This window comes from Grus americana, chromosome 1 (genome assembly GCF_028858705.1).
Source record: "Grus americana isolate bGruAme1 chromosome 1, bGruAme1.mat, whole genome shotgun sequence".
NCBI lineage: Eukaryota > Metazoa > Chordata > Aves > Gruiformes > Gruidae > Grus > Grus americana.
Window position 1 is genome coordinate 123,157,021 of NC_072852.1, and position 21,001 is coordinate 123,178,021.

A 21,001-nucleotide genomic window follows, 5' to 3' on the forward strand; every position below is an offset into this window, starting at 1 on the left:
CTGAAACACTTTCAGTGGCTGTGCATGGATAAATACAAGTTTCTCTCCTCTGATAGATTCGAAATGGTCCAAGAGAGTTGATCTGATGTTTGTTTGCTTTTTAGGGTTTTGAAACCTCGGGCTCGGAGAATTTTCTGAGCTACCAGGTGGTAGCTCATGAACCTGTCCCTCCTTCTGTCTCCTTGTGTCCTTCTTGTGTTTTTTTGAGATTAACTTCCATAATCATGCTCTTTTAATATCTTACCCAAAACAGCTTCAGCGGTGCTGTAAGGCTGCTTTTTCTTCTTCTTGCTCCCTTGTGTTTATTGAGGTCGAGTCATTTCTCTAGGAGGACCACAGAGACCCCAGCCTCCTTGCTAAGGGGCAATTACTCATTCCAGAAAGGGAGACCTTTGTGTTTTCTGAACTGAAATGAAAGAGGACTTTGGTGAGCACCCAGTGGTGCTGGGGCCAAGAAGCCAGTGAGGACACCTTTCCCCGCCAGAGGTGAAGCGCAGCTATTACCCTGTTTGCTCCCAGGGGATGTCCCGGCTGCCAAGTTGCTTCTTTCTCCCAGGGACTCGGCTGCAGAGGAGCTCTGCACGGTCATCGCTGAGACCTGGGCTGCTTTGGCAGCTTGGAAGAGGGAAGAGAAACCATTTCGTAGAAGTCACCACAGCTCGAGAGGCGCCAGGAGAAAAACTTCCTCTGGGTGCGTGACAGAGAAGACGAAAGCGAATTGTGAATAGAATAATTAGGGAAAGGTCTTTATCACCTGTGGTGGGTTGACCCTGGCTGGAGGCCAGGTGCCCACCAGAGCCGCTCTCTCACTCCCCTCCTTCACTAGACAGGGGAGAAAAGGCATAACGAAATGCTTGTAGGTCGAGATAAGGACAGGGAGAGATCACTCACTCATTATCGTCACGAGCAAAACAGACCGAACTTAGAGAGGAAATTCATCTAATTTATTACTAAGCAAAACAGAGTAGAGGAATGAGAAAATGAAATCAACTCTTAAAACACCTCCCCCCACCCCTCCCATCTTCCCGGGCTCGACTTCACTCCCGGCTTCAGCCTTCCCCCCCTCAGCGGCACAGGGGGACGGGGAATGGGGGTTACAGTCAGTTCATCTCACGGTGTTTCTGCCGCTTCTTCATCCTCAGGGGGAGGACTCCTCTCATCGTTCCCCTGCTCCAGCATGGAGTCCCTCTCACGGGGTGCAGACCTTCAGGAGCAAACTGCTCCAGCGTGGGTCCCCCACGGGGTCACAAGTCCTGCCAGCAAACCTGCCCTGGCGTGGGCTCCTCTCTCCACGGGTCCACCAGTCCAGCCTGGAACTTGCTCCAGCGTGGGCTTCCCACGGGCCGCAGCCTCCTTCAGGTGCCTCCACCTGCTCCGGCGTGGGGTCCTCCACGGGCTGCAGGTGGAATCTCTACACCCCCTCATCCTTCCTCCATGGGCTGCAGGGGGACAGCCTGCTTCACCATGGCCTTCACCACGGGCTGCAGGGGGATCTCTGCTCCGGCGCCTGGAGCACCTCCTCCCCCTCCTTCTGCACTGACCTTGGTGTCTGCAGAGTTTCTTACATCTTCTCACTCCTCTCTCCAGTTGCAAAAGCTCTCCCTCTCTAAGTGTTTTTTTTCTTCTTAAATATTTTATCACAGAGGCGCTGATTGGCTTGGCCTTGGCCAGTGGTGGGTCCGTCTTGGAGCCGGCTGGCATTGGCTCTGTCAGACACAGGGGGAGCTTCTAGCAGCTTCTCACAGAAGCCACCCCTGTAGCCCCCCCCGCTACCAAAACCTTGCCACACAAACCCAACACATCACCCAAAATGCTGGGTCCTCCAATTCCAACTTAACTAAGGAAGCATGGCCTGGCCACATCATTGAAAATGTTAAAAGAAAAAAAAAAACCACTCTCTAACATTTCCCACCTTCCCCATGCTTTCTTCTCTCACTCTTAGTTTTTTCTGACCCCCTTTCTGATACTTTCTGCTCAGTGGTTGTTGTTATGACCCTGACATGCCCCTCCCCGGGGATACAGAGGACCTTGTGGCACAAGGTGCTGTGCTTCTGCTGGTACCGCCCCACGTCAGTGAGATAAACCCTCAAGGGAACTCGCCATCCAAACAGATACAGCAAATACATTACAGGAGGCAGAAACTGTGAAGGGGGTTTCACTGCAAAAAAATGCAAATGCAGTGCTTTCTAGTCCATTTCCTGTTAATTGGATTACAATTCTCCTCCTCTGCTGACCTGATAACCACTGCAGACCTTAGAGGAAAAGGTCATAATAAAATAATGTCCCCTCCAGCAAAGCTCCTGTCCCGTGATGCTTTGCCAAGCCCCCTGGAAGGAGCAGATGCCCCTGCCTGCTGAGCTCAGAGTCCATCACCAGACGTCAACCACACATCATTAAACTGACATCACACATCACAACCATACCTTCAGGCGTTTCCCAGCCAAAAGACTTACCATATGAAATCACCTAAAACCAAGCCAAGACAGAGAGGAGCAGGTCAGGAGCACCCAGAGATGATCAGTAAGAGGAGTGAGACACTCTGATACGGAGAGGACACCCTGGGTAGAGGAGCGCGGTGCAAAGGGGCACGAAGCCCAGCCTGGGCAGCAGCCTGCCATGGGGGGGAGATGTGCAGGCTGTAGCAGAGAGGGAGAAACATGACAGGGCACGCCTGTCTTCGGAAACCATACAGCTCCAGCTGAAGAAGTGAGGATGAAGAGTATAGATTTTCAGGTCAATATCATGGGAGGGTAAAGGATGGAGGCAGGAGAGGGAAAGATGTGACCTGTGTGGCAGGGAAGTGACGACTCCAGTCAGAGCATTTTAGGATGGCAAGAGGCAAACCCAAGAAAAACGAATAAAGAATCATAGAGGAATTCAATTTAAATGAATGTTTAAAACAGCCTTTCAATACTGGAGACTAAGGTGGAAGACTGTTGCAGGGACATTAAGCCTTCAAATTTTTTAAAACTTTAAGACACAATGCTTTCTCAGACAACCCAAGCAAATGAGTCACCTTGCAACAAGATAAACAAATGCCTATTTTAAAAAGAACTATTTTTCTTGTATCCTGGTGGATTTGCCATTGTGAGTGACAGGCACAGATCTATGTACAGTATTGAGCTAATCTCTCTATCATATCCTCTGGCTAGAAGTTTCTCCTAATGCCAACCTGCTCCTCAACCCCAAATTCTTGCTTCCCTTTGAGCATTAAATACATTGAGAGAAGGTGATGAGACACAATGAGTGTGTTAATACATAGGAAGGCTACATTAAGGATGTTTAGCAGTGGCAGCATGGAGATAAATGTTAAGAGAATGTGATGTGTATTTTGAGAAGGAGAGATGAGCAGAACCACTAAAAAGCACCAGAATTAGGACTTAAAGCATTCAGACATTTGAGAAGCAAAAAAAAAAGTGCCAGGAGAGAAAGAGAGTTTCTTCTATGGCAGATCGATAGCTTGCCAAAGTAACTGGAGGAGGAAGGAGAGTAAAAAAAAAAAAAAAAAAGACAGAGAGCAGTGAGCAGCTCTCCCTCTCTACGTAAGATTTTTTTTTGTTTTTCTGTGTTTTCAAGTTTTTGAAAGCAGACACACCACCTAGCTTCTGAAAAATGATAAGAAATGCACTTCCCTTCTCCCCAGCCACAGAAAAAACCACTTTCTTAACTCGCATATCCCCTGCTGCCCTGTATCCACCGCCCCTGCGGCGCGTGAGCTCCCTGGGGGTTTGCCGAAAGGCAGAAATGCTAACTGTGGGTAACGACTGGCAGGGAGGAAAGGAAACGGTGAAGCAAGATGCTCCACCCCTCCTCTCTCTTCCCTCCAGGTGCCCAAATCTGCCAGCACGAACCTCCTCATCCCTTCCCAAGACTCTTTCTCAGCAGAACTCGGTGTTTTCCCTCGCAGGTTTCCCTCCATGTTCCCCGTTTGCCTGGCAGCACCCATCGACCCGGCTGGTGGTGAGAAACGAGGGGAGAAGGTGCCCAGCTGCCCCCGCTATTCCCAGCACCCCCGGGGTGAACTGCTGAGAAAGAGGGGGTGGTGGGGAGAGGAACGGCCTTTGCTGGAGCTCAGGGGCTGGGAGCATTTCCCTGCCAACAGACAAATTGATTTTTCTAGCGTGGTCTCCACCTTAACACACAGCTTAGTTCAGCATCATGCCCAAAACATTTTGTAGCCACGGCCCGGAGGGACCGAAGCCGTGCATTGTGCTGGCAGGCCCTCGGGCTCTTACCCAGCAGCGGCCAGTGGGACTGGCGGGCTGGGGAAACACCAGGCAGCGCTGAAATAGCCAATGCCTGGCACGCGTGGGGCAATCAAATACCTATTCAAACACAGCAGCACTTCATTCATACACTGGCTTATGTTCTCCCATCTTGTAATTGTGTAAATAAGTCATAGACTTACCACTGTATTCTTCATAACAGCAATAATTGCTAAAGGCTCCATCAAGCTCTGTAAACAGCATTTTGCACTGATTTTGAAAATTAGGAACTGAAGTTGCACTTACGATAATTGCCAACTCATTTTGTTCGGTGCTGGAACACTCATCCACCTTTGCTTTTTACTTTGCAGCTGCTGAAGAAGCGGCTTTTCAAACGTATCATCAACCACCGACTCATGTATTGTTTCTCTATTAACCAGAACTCAGGGAGGATCACTGAGCACTCATTCAAACAATTTTTTGCCTGGCCAGACTTTTGCTCTGCTAGACTTTGCTCCTTTTCTTCTTGGTTTCCTACCATTAAAATATCGTATACTTGCACCTCTAAGACATTTCTCTCAAAACCAGTGATTTTTTTCCCCCTATTCTTTCCATTTTTATTTTTCTGGGGAAATGTTTTCTGCCGTATCTCAGATGTAACCCTGTAGAATTCCTGACCCCCCACATGGGTAAAAGCTGAAGGATGCTGCAGTAGGATTTAAATGTCAGGCTGCAACTTATAACCACATGGTGCAAACACGATTCAGTGCACACAGACACAGCAATTTCTCTCATTCGTGTTTAGGAATACCGAAGTCTTTTGTTGCATTTGAGTGCTGTGATGGATAATGATGAAAGAAACTTAATCCATGTAGAGCCAAGGTCTTTTTCTCCTAAGATGCCCACCATCTCACGATCTGCTGTAGTCTAGATCTTGGCCCAAGTGCAGTATTCTGCTGCAAAACACGTTAGCACCATGCCACAGGAGTGCTTGGGGCAGCACTTCCATGGGTCACCACTGGGCTGAGCCCACACTGACATTTCTCACTAATGTTATACTCAGTCAACCTGTCACCAAAACCAATTTTTCACTTTTTTTATTTTTAAATCGGCCAGCCAGGTATCAGGTATCTGCACCCTTATCTGATGACTGCACACCAGCATCCCAAAGCAACCCAGGCGCTTCTGCCTCCTCAAGCATAACTGTGATCACTTTGCCACCTAAAAACTTACCTTCCTGCATGCTCTCACAGTACTTTCAGGGTTGCATCAGCCAGGGAAGCATAAGCAGATAAAAGGCCAGACTGAGTATTAAGGAGCAACTGCCCTAAACCCCCTCCAACACACCTCGCAGCTCCTGCTGATCGGCCTCCCCCAGGGTGTTACTTAAAGGCTCTTACACCACGGGGGATACAAGCAGGGCTGGTGTAATTTGCTCTCCACTGCCCAGCGGAGCCAGGTCCCCCTTGCTCCTCAATCCTCCTCATGCCCAACACAGGAGCTGGCAGAGCTGCCCTGTTTGCAATGAATACATCCCCAGATGATTAGCATTTAATCCAGGACAGCAGAGATAACACTGATATCTCATGAGCAAGACATCGTCCTGTGCATAAATACAGAGCCACGAGACTGTCCCAAGCCTGCCAGCAGCTCCTGAGCCCCTGGAATACATTACCAGATCTTCAGCTATGAAAACATTTGCCCTTCAAGGTGGCCTAGAACTACTGGAATTGAACTGCAGCTGATGCTCTTCTCTCATTGTGCTGGACATCCTGCCCAGTACTACTATCCTCAAAAAACTCTGCATGCCTGCCACCCCACTCGCCCCAAAAAAACCCAACCACAAAAACCCACAAACTAACAAACAATAACCCTGTGGCAACTGTGACTGCCTACTAGTTATTTTCCTTAGCTTTTTTCACAGCCTAAGTGAGGCTATTCCTGGTGGCTCGTTTATCCTCAACTAGCCAAAATTCACTCCTGAGGTCCGCTTTGGTTCTTAAATAGGTCATTTTTGCACGCACCTGAAGCTTGCCTGCAGGCAGGCAGGTGACCAAACCCTGTTTGCACCCATTGCCCAGCCCTCAGCCTTCTCCAGGCTCTGGAAGAGTCCTTTGAGTTACTGCTGTGAAGGTCAGCCAGCTTGCAAGACAGCCCACTGGCAATGATGTACTGGGAAAAAAATCCTCAAACCCCCAAACTTTCCGTATCTTAAAACTGAACAGATTAAAACTCCAGCAGCAGCCAGGACATGAACTGCACGTTGCACTTAGCATATAGCATTGAAAGCTAAAGATGCCTGACCACTGCCACAAGAAAAGTCCCGTTTTCTCAAAGGACTTCTCAGTTTCCTACTGGTTTGGTGCTGAAGAGTACAGAGGAGAAAGGGCTGAAAATTTTCCTTATTCCTGGTCATCTTTCTCTGTGTCCATAAGGCTAATACAAACAATGGCCCAGCCACGTGTCAATGGACACATCTTATACTTCTTTGCTCAGTCTTCTCTTGCAGTGTCCCTTCTGCCCTTTTCAATGATTTTAAGTTTTTGCATGTACTTTACAGCCAACTCTTTCATACCACATTTCAATATTCCCATGGACTCTGGCAATGGCTGGGTTGTATGCCTTGGCTTTGAGTGGGATTGTTTCAAACATCTCCCAACTCATGAATGAAAGGAGTAAGTGCTTTAGCCCATTCCTTTAACCATTAGCCCATCAATTAACCATTGCCTGGGCTTTGCTACTTCTAAATTGCTCTCTCCTATGCCCATTCTGCCTGGTCTCCTTTTCCACCAGCTTCAGCCCCAAACCACATCTCACTCCCTACATCCTGGGCAACAGTGCACGTTTAAACCAGGCCTGAAAATACCTCCCATCAGAAAATAATGTGGGACGTGTCATTTGAGAGCGGTTCTCCATCCTGACAGAAACTGGAGCATGCTGCCATCTGCAAGACAGGCACCATCGCCCTTCAGGAGCTCAGGAGTGGGCAGGAGGGACTTATCTACTGATAAATCTGTTTTCCTCCCGCCTCCATATCCCCATGCCTGTGTCCTGCCTGCTGCACATACCCACCGTCCAGCCGCTCCCCGGGCAGGGGCAGCAGCAGTCATATTTTAAGGCTTTAACAAGGCCCATGGCCGCAGGGGGCGGGCAGCAACCTGTAACAGGCTGACATTACTGCCCAAGCGGTGAAGCTGGAAGCCGAGTCCTCCCTGCTGTTGTCACTATGAGGTGCCTTTTCCCTTCTTCCATCCCTCCAGTATGGTTTTACTGTTTCCCACAGTAAATAAGGATACGTGCACCTCGCCCCGTACCTAATCTTTTGAATGGCCAGGCACCTTGTAACAACCCCCCTGCATTATCACCGCCCCTGCTGCTACAAGCGATGGGGGAGCCCAGCCTGCTGGGAGGGTGCTGAGCACCACTCCTCTCGCACAAGGCCACCGACACCCACTCACGGTCCTCTAGCCCGTGGACTCTTCCCCAGATGCAGGACGACAGCTCCTGGGGGGCTCCGGGGTTGTCCCTGCATCCCCAGTCTAGACCTATGGCTGCGCTGTGCCCTGCCCCATGCAACCTCCTGCCCTGGGCGCAGTGTGGTGGCTGCTCTCCCTCTCCACCTGCTATTTTCTTTAGCTTTGCCTGTAGCTCCTGGCACCAACACAGAAATCTATCATCCTCCCCTCCCACCTTCCCCAATTACAGAATGTCCTGCTCCCCTCTTTTTGGAGGAATGCCGTCATTTTCCTGGAATGAGGCTGCCCTGGGGCCTGCTGGGCCCCATGCCTGTGCTGCTGCCTTGCTAGCGGCCTCCTCCCTGGCACCCTGTGCCCTCCTCCCTGGGGCCCTCCAGGCAGCAGGCTGGCGCTGAGCTTGCTTGAACTTGAGCTTCGGCTTGAACTTGTCTGGGCATCAGCTGCACCCCCTCCTCCTCTGCTGCCAGCACCAACACCAGGGAGCAGTCACTGCTGGGGTACTGACTGACCCAGGGGTAAATCGTCACCCTCATCAGGCTTTTCCCCATGCTGCAGCGCTTGCCCATCTCCCAGCCGGGGTGTTTCCTCTGCCTGGTTCCCACACTGGCTAAAGCAGCCATGGAAGATGAAGCTTCCCAACCAGCCTTATCCGTTGGCTCCCACTGGCCACAAGGCTCTGCTATGGACCCAGACAAAACCTGGGAAAGCTCAGGCTTAAAGCCCTCTTCACCAAATACATTTTTAACTTGTGCCTCCTCCCAGGATCAAGGCAGCAACCAAGGATAAGCACCCTCTTCCCTATCATCTCAGCCGAATCCTTGCACTTTCCATCTCCCAATCAAAAGATGTATTTGTGGCCAGGACAGCATCCACTGCGGAGTCCCCAGAAGCCTTGCCCACCTTTGTTCCAAGAACCTGCTGAACTGAGCCAAGCTCCACGTTTAAGCAAAGCAACATCATTTTAATACTACTTTGAAAATCCTTCTTCCAACTAGAAAAGTGCAGATTCAGGATACTTTGTCTTTAGGATCAACAAGTTATCTGCCATATAAATTCAAGAAGTTTTGGGCATTTTCTGGCACTAAATACTTCCTTCTAGTGACCTTTCTCTAAATACTTATCAACATCTCTCCTTCTAAAATGGAACCACCAGTAGGACTTCACTTCTCCAAAAAGCAAAGAGATACTGCTCCCCAGTTCAGTACCTGAAGGAAAGCTTAAAAATCAAATGCTCTGTTGAATGTAAGCTCAGAAACATGCAACTATTCCTTCTCCCTGCTTATGGGCCCCCTTTGTTGCCAAGCTCCTCCAAGACAGTTCTCAGATCCACAGTTCAGTGGCAAATGGCGCTATTTATTTCCAATTCCCTCTTATCTTGAATTCAACTTTTTACTTTTTTTTTTTCTTAAAAACACCAGAGTTAAAAATGGGTGTTTATCCATCCCTTAATAATGCCTTTTTTGTATTAGTCCATTGCTTTCAAAAATTCTTGCAATAAATGCCACACCTTTTGGCCATTTTCATCCTTTCACATTTTGGTCTTTGGATTTCCCTGCTACTCTGATTTGTAGCCACAAGGAAAGCGGAATCACTTGTGGTACAGCTCGGCTGTGGAGCTCAAGGCACCCAAGACTGAGGTTCGTGGGAAAGCGAGTCTGTCCCCTCCGTTCAGCTTTGGACTCCCACCTCCCCCCGCCCCGCACAATGGCTAACGCTTGGAAATACGTTACATACACGTAACACACTTGCATCATGCACCTTTGTAATTTAAGAAGCAGAAGTGCTTCATAATGACTACAACCGATAAAATATTAACTTGTGCTTTTTTAATAAAATGAAACAAAAGCATTCTAAATCATAGCAGCTTATAGATCAAAACTGTCCATCAGGTAGGAGCATAGCGTAATTAAGAAGTACGAAAACTGCAAAATATTAAAAGCTCTGCAGCACTTCAAATCCGTGACAAAACCTTCAGGCAGAGTGAGCAATGCTGCCTTGATGCTCTGCTCATTTGGTCTACTTGTTCATTGGTAAAAAACAGATTTTCTTCCTCAGTAGTGGCATATCCCGCTATCCAAAGGGGAGAAAGGTACAAAGCCCTTTTGATTAGCGCACAGTAGCTCTTTCCCTAGTTAGCAATGTTCTTTTACAGCACTGAGAAACGAGGACTTTTTGTTTACCATTAGTTGAGGTAAGTTAACTTGCTTTTATTTGGGTTTAAGACTACCGTAAAGGAGTAGCTTTTCAGTTGCAGCATGGTTTGTCAAGATTACAATATTTATGACTGCATAAAATACATAAGTAAAAAAAATTATGATTTGTAGAGTTTGTTATCAAGAGCCGAGACTTACATCTTTACAGAACTGCAAATACTGGCTTCCTAACTGCTAGCTGATAATTTTGCTGGCAAGAGCATTTGTTATACTTTTCTTTAATCTCTGTACCTCTATACTTGAAGCTCTCTCTTCTGTCCAACTGTTGTAAGAACTAGCAAGAAAGTAATTTGTAACTATGGTTAAACTGCTGTAACAGCACTAGACAAGCTGTACTGATTCTTCATTAACACACCCTTCATGTGAAGCTACAAATGTAGGAGGCGATTCTTTTTCTTCAAAAGAAACTATTAGCATGCTCTGCGCCTTTAACACTTCACATTGATTACAAAAAATTTAACAATGCAATCACTAACATACCCCACTAATGAGAAATTATGAGAAATTGTTTGATGCAGAACCCTCTGCATCAGTCAACTCTGATCGATAAGAAAGCTATCCATTTTGAAATTTAGATTTAATGCATTTTCAAGAAGCTAATGAGATAGGAGCAACTTAAAAATAAATACCATCATTAAAACTGCCAACTGTTACAATGATATATTATAAACTTGTCCTAAATAAACCTAGTGCTTCAAAAATTTACCAGTGAATTCGTATTACAAAATATGTGAAAATACAATAGAATACCACAAAACAACGTCCTCTTTTGGGGTCAATGACGCCAAGATGATTCAGTCTTAACTTTTTAAATGGTTAATAGAACATACTGTAATATATAAGTTGCAATTTGGTTGAATTCTAGAGAACATCCCCACCCGAACTCAAATTCGCCTTTTTCATTCCTCCTCTAAAACTAGTGCCAAACTTCCTGTCAAAGCCGGTATTTTCTTGAAGAGCTTTAAAGTTTAGCTGTTACTTATTTTCTACTACTACATTTTGGCAGCAACTATTTATTGGTCTGTTATTGCAAAAAGTGCAATTTAACAATAAACCAGTCTGAAGGTCATTTTATGTCTTGAGGATACATACCATATATTTCTTTAAAAATAATCATACTTTTGTAAGCAATACTTTACAGTAGACACCTCAAATCTACCATAGATGTAAAACTTAAAACGAGAAAAATTTAGTCTCTAAATCTTTATACACATATTTATATTCGAGTTTCTATATATATTATATATATACACAAGCACAAGAGTATATATAAAATATATATAATCAGATTCAAAAAAGAACAAAAACTGGGCACTGTACATAAAATCTTTTTAAAACTCAAACAATAGAAAAACTTTAAACATTAAACAATTTTAATAAAAGTTTCTGTACAATGCTAAGCAGTTTTATTTACATATAGAAAATGTAATAGGAGTAGTGTTTGAAATTACAGAACTCCTTAAAATTTCAATGGCAGGTAATCTGGAAAAAATAACAGCATTCCATTCACAAATATTTTCAAGCAATAAATATGTATTTATAAATAGTGTAAATTTACATCAAGATTAGAAACAAAAATCACAAATCTGAAGTTTATTCCTTAGTCTATGTGCAACCCATTTATCTTTGTGACTTGGCTGTTAATTGTTTTAAATTTTATTTACGAACCAAAAGTGTAACCGTCATGGTTTCAAAACAAGACAGAAAAACATAAAAGCAGTAAAAAATTTTTATCACCTAACTCTTCACATTAAAAAAAAAAAAAGTTGCCCAAAGAAAGACTTAAAATTTCTAACTACCTTACAAAGAAATGACCAGCTAAGCTAGTACTTTTTCCAAGGGAAATTCTGAAGGGGAAAAATGGATGAAACCAACTCATCAGCCCAGAAACAGAGAAATACAAAAGAGGTGGTCTTCAAGTCAGTAGTCTGTATAATGTTGCCAGTTTTGTCAGATATATACAAAACATGGAATTATTTTTTTGAAGTACAGCTGGATGAGCTTTATTTGTTTTGAGTTCTGGAGTAGGAGGCAGTGCTCTCTCCTGTCCAGTTGGTTGACACTCCGCACTTGGAAGGTTGCATAGACACAGCTTTCAGCCAGCAGCCTTACGGGATAGCTACAAAAATCAGTGGTGCAGAACTGGGTCACTTCCTGAATATCAGAAAAGTTTTCATTTAATGTCCATGAAAAAATGTCAAGATGAGGAGGATGGCAATGGAGGAGCCTGAAAAAGAAAACATTAAATTACCTTTTCTACAAGGGCGTAAAACTCACTTGTTTAGCCAAGACCTGCACAAATTGTAACCATGAGAGTTTAAAGTCACGCGCGCTACTGTTTTTACACTTCAGGACTCTTTCAAGTGGATACTGGCATTTTTTTTTCCAACTTACTCAAAGACATCACATATTTTGTGACTACTCTGCATTAGGATTTTGCCTAGATTGCAGACTGGAGTATACTGCGGGGATGTCTGTGTTAATACAACGTGAGCTGTGGCAGCAAAGAGCTCCATGTGGGCTCAGTATACATACAGCTTTGTAGACTCTAAAACAGGGATTCTCAACCTGTTTACCAAAGTGGGGGGATTGTCCATTTGTAGCTCTCCAAATGCCTTATGGGCTTCATTTTTTTCCCCTCTCTACCTAAACAATAAGATATAAACCTGAAGTTATGGTGTCTGTGGAAAGGGTCTCAGATTCTCTGACATGGAGACAAAGTTGTTTGTTGAATCCTGGAAGACAACACTGAGTGCCTCAAAAGTGAAGTAAGCTAGGTGTCTTGTTCCTGCCGGCTTTCAGGAGACAAGGTCTAGAAGATACATGTTTCCCAATATTGCACTTTGTGGTATTACCATCAAAATACTGAATCTTTGATGGCATTTCCTTCTCCTCTCTTCCTGCTCATCAGTCCTGTCATGATATGGCATCCCTTCAGGAAGCTGCTCACAGTCTTTAAAGACACTTCACACCACAGTACCCAGCTATGAAACACTAACACTCCCTGATCCCAATACTTGACCCAAACACAGAGCCTCTCTGTTGGGCCTACTGCACCTTTGCCATCTGAGATCATCTTCATGCTGTGACTTGCAACAAACCTCAACTCTTCTCCTAGATCTGAGAGATGCTGCTTTTAGGCTATGACTCTTCTCAATTGAGACTGTACCCCCTTTAAAACAAATGAATGTGTGCATCGATTTCACAAGAGAACAATTATTAAGACCCCTTAGGGCTGCAGGTATAGGCTTTGGTGGGGGAGGGAGCTACTCACAGGTTGAGAACCCTTGTTCTAGGGACAATATCATCACTGTTACCTATATAATGTTATAAACACAGACAACAAAATACCCCTCCCTCTCCCCTCTTTTCCACACAGAAGCGTTCTTGCCCGTTTCCATTCAACTGGGTGACATATCTGAGAACATGTGTTTATTTATATGCTTTTCTATAACAGATCATCACTTCAAAATTGCAGTATTTCACAAACTACGACGACAATGGGGTCCTAGAAGTATGAATTGAAGTTCAACCACTTCAGGCTCTGTAGGACCAACGAAGAGAATTAAATTCAGAGGACATGGTCCTGCACTCTCGCCAGCCTCTACTGCTGAACCTTGAGGCCTTAGCGCAAAAGGTCACCACTTATCATGCTAGCATTACATGAAATAATTGTCTAAACATACGTTTTCTGCAGCACCTGGAAATTAATCAAAAGGCACAGCCCTTTCTGGGCTGTTCTATTTAATTCAACTTGAAAGTCTCATAACGCTTTGTCCAATGTTTGTCGTCTTTGACAGAAAGGCAAGGCTTGTAAGTAAATCCAGCATCACTTTCGCTGTGATTACAAACAAGCCATCTTTGCCTGAAACAACGAAACCTAGGTGAAATGTTAGGACAGTTGTGCTGACACAGTTCAAAGCAGGAGGCTGCCATATATAGCACAAAGCTATAATGGCAAAGAGGCTTTTTGCTTTAAATTGAAATGCAAAGGAGGCCCCAAGCCAAAAGACAGAACTGTTTGAGAGCATCCACTTGCTAAGCAGAAGGACAGTGCTGATTTGGGAGGGGATGGGTGGGGAAGGGGAAGGAAGGGGTCTGAGTGCGTAGGATGCTCTGCTGCTATACTGACTTCATACCACAACCAATGTATTAGAGATGCTCTTGAACCTGGTGCTAGTTTCTCCAAGCTTCACTGTCCTGATTCTTCCCATCTCCATCTGATCCAGTTATGGTCTTCAGGTGATCTCTATTGGATTTTTAAAGCCACAACTTTATGAATTGTAACATCATACTTTTCCTGAAAACTCAGCGGTTATGTTCTGCAGTAAGTTACTGTACTAGTTCACATAATTCTGACTCTTCAGCGTTTTGTTCTGTAAACATCACACACAACCCATACCTCCACTTGAATCAGAAAGTCCACGGTACTCATACAATGGAGTACCATGACAGTCTACAACTGCTTTACAAATAATGTATTTATGCACCCACTTATTAATTTGACTTACTAATGTAAATTGATCATAGACTTGCATCAAGTCCTCCATTTTGTACTGTTCTAGCACCACAAAATTTTCCAGGTTCGTGCTTATCTTTCGCGCACAGTCTTGGCAATGTACAACATAGGTCTTTCGAGAATTGCTCTCACTAGTGACAAAAAGCAGATCAAAGACTTCCACCTATTAGACAGGAAACAGAAAGTCAATTGTTACAATATCATTTTTTAAAAGTTAAACCATGAAAACTGTATTTTCTTTAAGATTTACACCCTTACCCTGTGCATGCAAAGAGAAAAATTATGATTTGTTCAGGGAAAATCTATCCTCCCAAGGCTCAGGCAGAGAAGTGAAATATTGTAAAACCACAAACATTACACTTAGGAGGTCTGCATGAACAGCGCTATGGGAAAGCTTTTGGTCAATATTGACAAAGCAGGATTTATACTCTGAATAGAGGTTACTCAGTAAAGTGAGGATTTATAACAATTATACCTGATTTCCCTTTTTTAAATTTGTCTGCAAAATTAGTTTGTGATTTATTTCCTTACTCAGTCACATGCTCGTCCTACCCAAGAGGCTCAGTCAGAACGTAACTAGAAACTGATATTCAGGGAGTAGGAAAAATTTATTTTATTTTAAGCTTCATGAAAACTATTATCCAAATACTTTAAAGGAACTATTAACAGAAAGTAGAATCAAAAATTTCAGCAAAAGGGTATGTTCTGTGAAGAAAATGTACTTAAATTCTCTCTCTTTTGGGACTGTTGTTGACTTCTCAAATGAAGACAGATACACCTTTACAATGAAGCTCAGCAGATCAAATTATATGCAGGAAGGGATAACAACTTTTTATTAATAACTGAGAATTGAAAATCGACCTAGTGAATAACAATACTGTGGAAGAGACTGCAGCAAAATACAGCCTCTGTCTAGAAAAACAGCTTGGTAAGTAAGCTCTTTGAAAACAGTACTGCATCACATATATGTGCTTATAGCGTACAGAAGGTGCTGCAACTTAAAAGCTAAATTAAAATAGCAACATCAACAAAAGATAGGACAAAATTTAAATAAATATTATAGTAGTACTCAAGCCCAATGCATATTTTTACTGACCTCACAAATGCTACAGTAATGAGCTGGCTCGTCCTTTGCTCGCCCATGCCAGACAATCTCTTTTCCTGCAGCAATTAGAGCTTCCCTCAGTGTCTGACACTGTTTGAGAGTTCTTAACAGGCAGTACCTGCAACCAAAATCAGAGGTATATTCAGTTCAATATTCAACTTCAGAGCAAGATTCAAGTAGGCTTAAATTTCTTCCAAGACCCTGTATCCGGAGTTTCCTCTTCCTCTGGGATTTCAGAAACTGCTGGCTAACAAGAATCACTGGACCTCACGTTTATGGACCTCCACGTAGGTTTGTTCCATTTCAGTACAGCCCCTTGCCCTGCAAACAGGCTGTGTCTTTCATTCGTGACTGGAATGCATGAATGCTTTTTTAAGCACAATAAACCAATGTATTTTCAAGAGCAATTCATGTCTTTTATTTTGAACTATAAATTTATCAGCAGAAAGTTAGTTTGAACTGTCAAGTTCAAAATAACTATTTACATTTTGTGTAAATGACTATAGTCTATCCAAAGAACTGTTTTAACTAACATCCTAAAACCCCTGTTACTTCCTCAACACTATTAAACTTTCAGTTATGCAAAGTCTGGAAACCTGAGTTCTCACAGGAATCACTCTGCACACAGTGGAAATAAAAATCTATCAACAAGTATCTTCTTCGGTGTAAAAGTAAGAAGAATAGACAGGCTGGTATTAGAAAAGGAAGTCCCTTTATAGGAAAAAAATAAATTGACATTATTAAAAAAAATAAAAAATCAAGCATTTTATGAACAAAGAAAAGAACTGGTCAAATATCAATTTAAAATCAACAATTCCCTGCCATACTTCTGTAAAAGATTAAAAAAAAAAATCTTCAGAATTTTACACAGTTCTCTCCTGTACTAGAAAATCTAACTTGTTTTCTAGCACTCTATGAGCTACATACGTTCTCTAAGAAAAAGCTGGCAAAATAGGTCGCCAGATTTCTAAATTACCATGTTATTTACAATAATTTTTAGCTCTCAGCTATCCTATTTATTTGAGCTTCAGCCTTTGCAGCCTTTAATTTTCTCCTCCACAGGGTGGTTACGTTACATGCTCATTAGATGCAGAAGGAAGATTGAAAAAAATGTAAGGGGAAGAATAAACATTGGAAAGAAAACAAAGCGCTCAAGAGTTCTATCAAAATGTTTTCAACTTGATCCTTCTCCCATTTTAAAGCCTTAAATGTGTAATATATATATTCTGCATTTAAAAAAAAAACAAGTTTCTTTCATGTCTTTCCAAGTAGTTAAACAGACAGGCTTACTTGGAGATAGTTTCCTCTTGATGTTTTACACTACGACTATTCATCTTCACTAAAAAATAATCTATGGCTTCATTAATACCCTCACTGTAAGAATAATGCAAAACTGAAAGCATGTTTCTCTGTTAACATTGTATTTTCATACACTGAATTTCAAGAAAAGTAAACATCTTATTTAGCTGAAACTCCTTCAACACTTTCAAAGTTTGATGTGAATGAGATTTAGGATGCTAAGGCCAATCATACGCAATAGATCACGTATTAATTCACTTGAGCATCAGGCTAACATAGATGATTCTGACAAGTTCAGTAACTTTGGTATAGCATTCTTTTATGCAATACAGCCCGATTTCAAAGAAACTTAAAAGCTACCATTCTCTTCACTTCTGCTGTTATCTGGAAAAATCTTTGGGTATGCCAAAGAGCAACTGGAAGCACACCTGCACGCTTGCCACCATTGTTCTCTGCTCTTGACTTCCAAAGAGTTTTCAAAGTGTTATTTTCAAAGAGTTTTGTAGTGTTACAGTTGTGAAGAAAGAATTGCCCAAAATGTAACCCATATATAACACCGCTGCAACGTCTGCCAAATTTGCAACCAAAGCCGAAAACAATAGCTAGAAGGTGAATTCCCCCCCTTGGATAAAACTCAGATCCTAGTAATGGCCCTTGAAAATGTGAACGTTAACTGTTTCGTGCTGTCACAGAATGGGAGAAAGCATATGAACTATCACTTTGAAAACGCACCACAATTTCCTAAAGCATGGGAAGCCTAAAGAAAACCAAAAAGGTGTCTAGCAGAGTCACAATGTCTAAGCTGAACGGTGTCAGCTTTTAGTACTGTAGGCCTGCTTTTATTCTTGTACAGCGAGAATTCAGTTAAAAGAAAATCTGGACCGTCTGTCTCTATCAAATTCTTTACAAGTATGGCATAAAGAGTAAGTCCTGCCCGGTCAATTTCAAATATTTAAGAGAAGAATATTTTAAAATGGACATCATCCTGATTTATTCTAGAAGGGCAGTGAGAAACCTGTTTGAATATTTAGATATCCAGTAAAACTTTTTGAAGTATGGAGACCATCCCAATGGCAATGCACAACTGACCTCTTTCTATCTGTCAGTAATATATCTTCCCTACCGATACTGAAATGTATCTGGCTTCACGATTTTGTGCAAAATCATTTCTCCAATGTCATGTTCTTTTACGTTTCTAAAACTATTTTTGTAAAAGAACTTAGTATTTCAGTTACTTTGGAATTAAATTTTTAAGCCTTTATTACTATGTTCCCACTACCTCGAAAATTCTTCTCTTCCTCCGATGCATTTGTAAAAGTCCTTCTAGCTTCCACCTAAGAGGTTTGCGGTTAATTTTTCTTTTCTTGAGAGTTGCGTTCCCTCAGTCAAGTTTTAAATCATTCTGTCTGCCTGTGTTCCTGCTCATGATTCTACTGTTAATATAAAATCTTTAAAAAAAATTTCATGAGAAAGTTTCAGTTTCTGCTCTTTTATCTAGCAAGACAGCACTGAGTTGCACATGAACTAAAAATATAAAGAGACTTCAGATTTCTTCCAAAAGCAAAATTTCCTTATATGATTTTTTTCCCTACTGCTATTCTATTTCTTTTCATCATTAGTCTTCTTCCCAGTATTTATATGTATGTTTAAATTTTAGTTTATTGCCTCTGTAGTAGTTAGTCTCACATAATCCAGTAAGACATATTTGTATTTATCTTTCAAACCGGAACTACAAACTACTTTTCATCATTTTCTAAGAGCTATTCTTTTGTACTATTCTGATACCTAAGAAGCCTCAGACACAGAAGTCAAACTACCTAAACACTTCAGATATCTTTGATGTACAATTTTAGATACAGTCCTGTATTCTGGCAAAAAGATGACAGCTGTGTCACTGATACTTTTTTTCCTGATGACAAATTAAAAGTCAGCTATTCAAGATTAAATTCAAACAGCTGTATCAGAAATCACTATTTCTCAAGTGTTTTATACACATGCATACATATAAAAAACACACAAATGTCTATATTTTGTACATAATAAAATCCAGGAGCAGTGGACAAAAGTTATTTGCGAGCTGGCGCTATTTTCCTGCAGACAAGTAGTCCATAGGAAAATTATGTAACTGCTTTCATATTTTGAGGAGATTCATGAAGGTTTCTACATTTCCAGTATGCTTACAAAGCCAAGGTTAGACACCAGACTGTTTATTCTGGTGACACCCAATTCTAGTAAAAGCTATACTATAACTACAGAAGTGACTGCAATGAAGAGTTATCATAGGTTACTGCTACTAGAAGTTACAAACCAGATGTCATCTGCACACACAGCATGGAACTTGGGATTTTGCTGACAACTAACTTGGATGGAGGGCTTAATCCAAGTAAACTGGAAGTGGTTTCAGTAGACTGGGAAAAAGCAAACACACACAAGACCAAAGTTTGTATCTACTCCCCAGCATCTTTGTTTATTTGTAATGTACACCTAAAATTTAGTATAGGTCTCTCACTAGAAAAAGCTCAGCTGCTGTCAGCCAGAAAGACAATAGGAAACAACCATTTTGTCCTCTATGTTTCTTCACAACATTTTAAGAGATTCTCTTGGAGAAGGATGCTATGCTCAGTCATGTTTTTCTCCCTTTAAGGCTTTCTCCCGTGGCAAAAAACCCCAAACTTGTGTAAATGCAAAATACAGGTGCCAAAATATCAAAATCATATTTTGCCAAAAACATTCCGGAACTGTTTCAAGCTTTACAATAAATGCCTGCTAGGCTTGGGACAATATATAGAGATAATTGTGAAATAAATTTATGGGTTGGGTTTGTTTTTTTTTAAATTGACTTTTTGGCTTCCTCTCTCCCACACCCTGTTTCTTTTCTCCCCATTTCTCATTTCTAACTATTCCGTTTCTCCTCTCCCTTTTATGACAGCTGGCATCCTGACTATGAGAACTAATAGCTTAATTGAAGGGGCAGGACTGTCAAGCCTTCAGCAAAGATTTTCTTTACCCTAGATATTAGTCACTAGATTTTAAGAAAGTATTCACACATAAATGCTATTCCAAAACCCAGCTTCACAGTGACTACAAACCTCCCTGTCTTCAACTTCCAACATTCTTGCTCTTTACAAAATTACCATTTCCCCAATTCCATCATTCTGCAACAGATGGTCAAGCCTAGATGAAATTTCTACTGTAAAAAGGTGCCTCACTCAGATGGCATCAATAAATCCTACTGGGGAAAAAAAAAGAAATTATTTTTCTTTGCTCTTTTTTGCAAGTTAACCCCTCCATTTTTTAAAGGTCCATTTCAAGGCAAATTATAAAAGGATACAATGCTTGTGGATCCAGTATGTTGACAAGACTAAGAAGTGCTCGAGCTAGAAGCTCCTTTGGTAGGCTTAAAGAAAACAGAGAGTGATGCTACCAGAGTATTCTCATGATGACTAATGTGCTTTGGAATTCATTCCCCCACTTCCTTTAGGACAAACCTAAGATACATGCTGAAATGTCCATTCATTCCTCAACCTAGGTATAATGGTGCTGCAATATGATTTATATTTGCTTGAAGTTGCACTCTTCAAAAAAAATTACTAAAGATGCTCCGAGTCTGCAATATTCCTGCATTTTGGAATGTGTACGAGAAATGTCACTAAACTCAATTACCATTTTAAACACCAATTATTTCATCCTTCAGAAGAAAGAACAAAGGGAAGGATGCTTTCAAATTCTTACTTGCCTTTATTTAAAACATTTATACTGGATTTCCAAATGACAGTATGTGAGCACTAACTAGGGGTTCTAGAAATGTAAAACTAAGTTTAACTTCGCTGTAAAAATGACTAACCATTCTAATTCTAATACTTGGGTTGATGACCTAATTTTGTTATTTTTTTATGGTATGTACTCTAAACAGCTTTTGGCATCTAAGTCAACTGCTTCTGTAAACTGCTGTATTAAGTCTATGGCATGTTTAACAAAAAAGTTGATTAGATCATTCTAAAGCTATGCCACAATAACATCAAATACAACATAATAAAATTAATGGTATCTATAAATGGATTATTTGAAAAACAGAATATAAAATAATTTTGGCTTCTCAGGAATGGAAAAGTCTTACAAAGGATTATTTATATATCAACTATTGTTTTATGCTTGAACAGGAAATGTGTACAGTAAACATTCAA

At 42.0% G+C, this 21,001-nt stretch overlaps 1 protein-coding gene across 14 annotated transcripts in view; it reads right to left on the bottom strand.

Moving 5' to 3' along the window:
* Positions 1-11,249: 11,249 nt before the first annotated feature.
* The window catches only part of KDM6A (lysine demethylase 6A), a 159,301-nt gene continuing 149,549 nt past the window's right edge, over positions 11,250-21,001 (bottom strand). For 7 of the 14 annotated variants that reach the window (XM_054816351.1, XM_054816392.1, XM_054816332.1 and 4 more), the window contains 4 exons: positions 15,510-15,636; positions 14,406-14,576; positions 14,065-14,143; positions 11,250-12,121 (listed from right to left, as the gene is read on the bottom strand). In XM_054816351.1, coding sequence (XP_054672326.1) covers positions 14,087-14,143; positions 14,406-14,576; positions 15,510-15,636 — 355 coding nt within the window. In that variant the 3' untranslated portion in view covers positions 11,250-12,121; positions 14,065-14,086. Of the gene's footprint in view, positions 12,122-14,026; positions 14,577-15,509; positions 15,637-21,001 lie in introns of those variants that run through there. The other 7 variants (XM_054816415.1, XM_054816358.1, XM_054816400.1 and 4 more) reach the window with 3 other exon arrangements.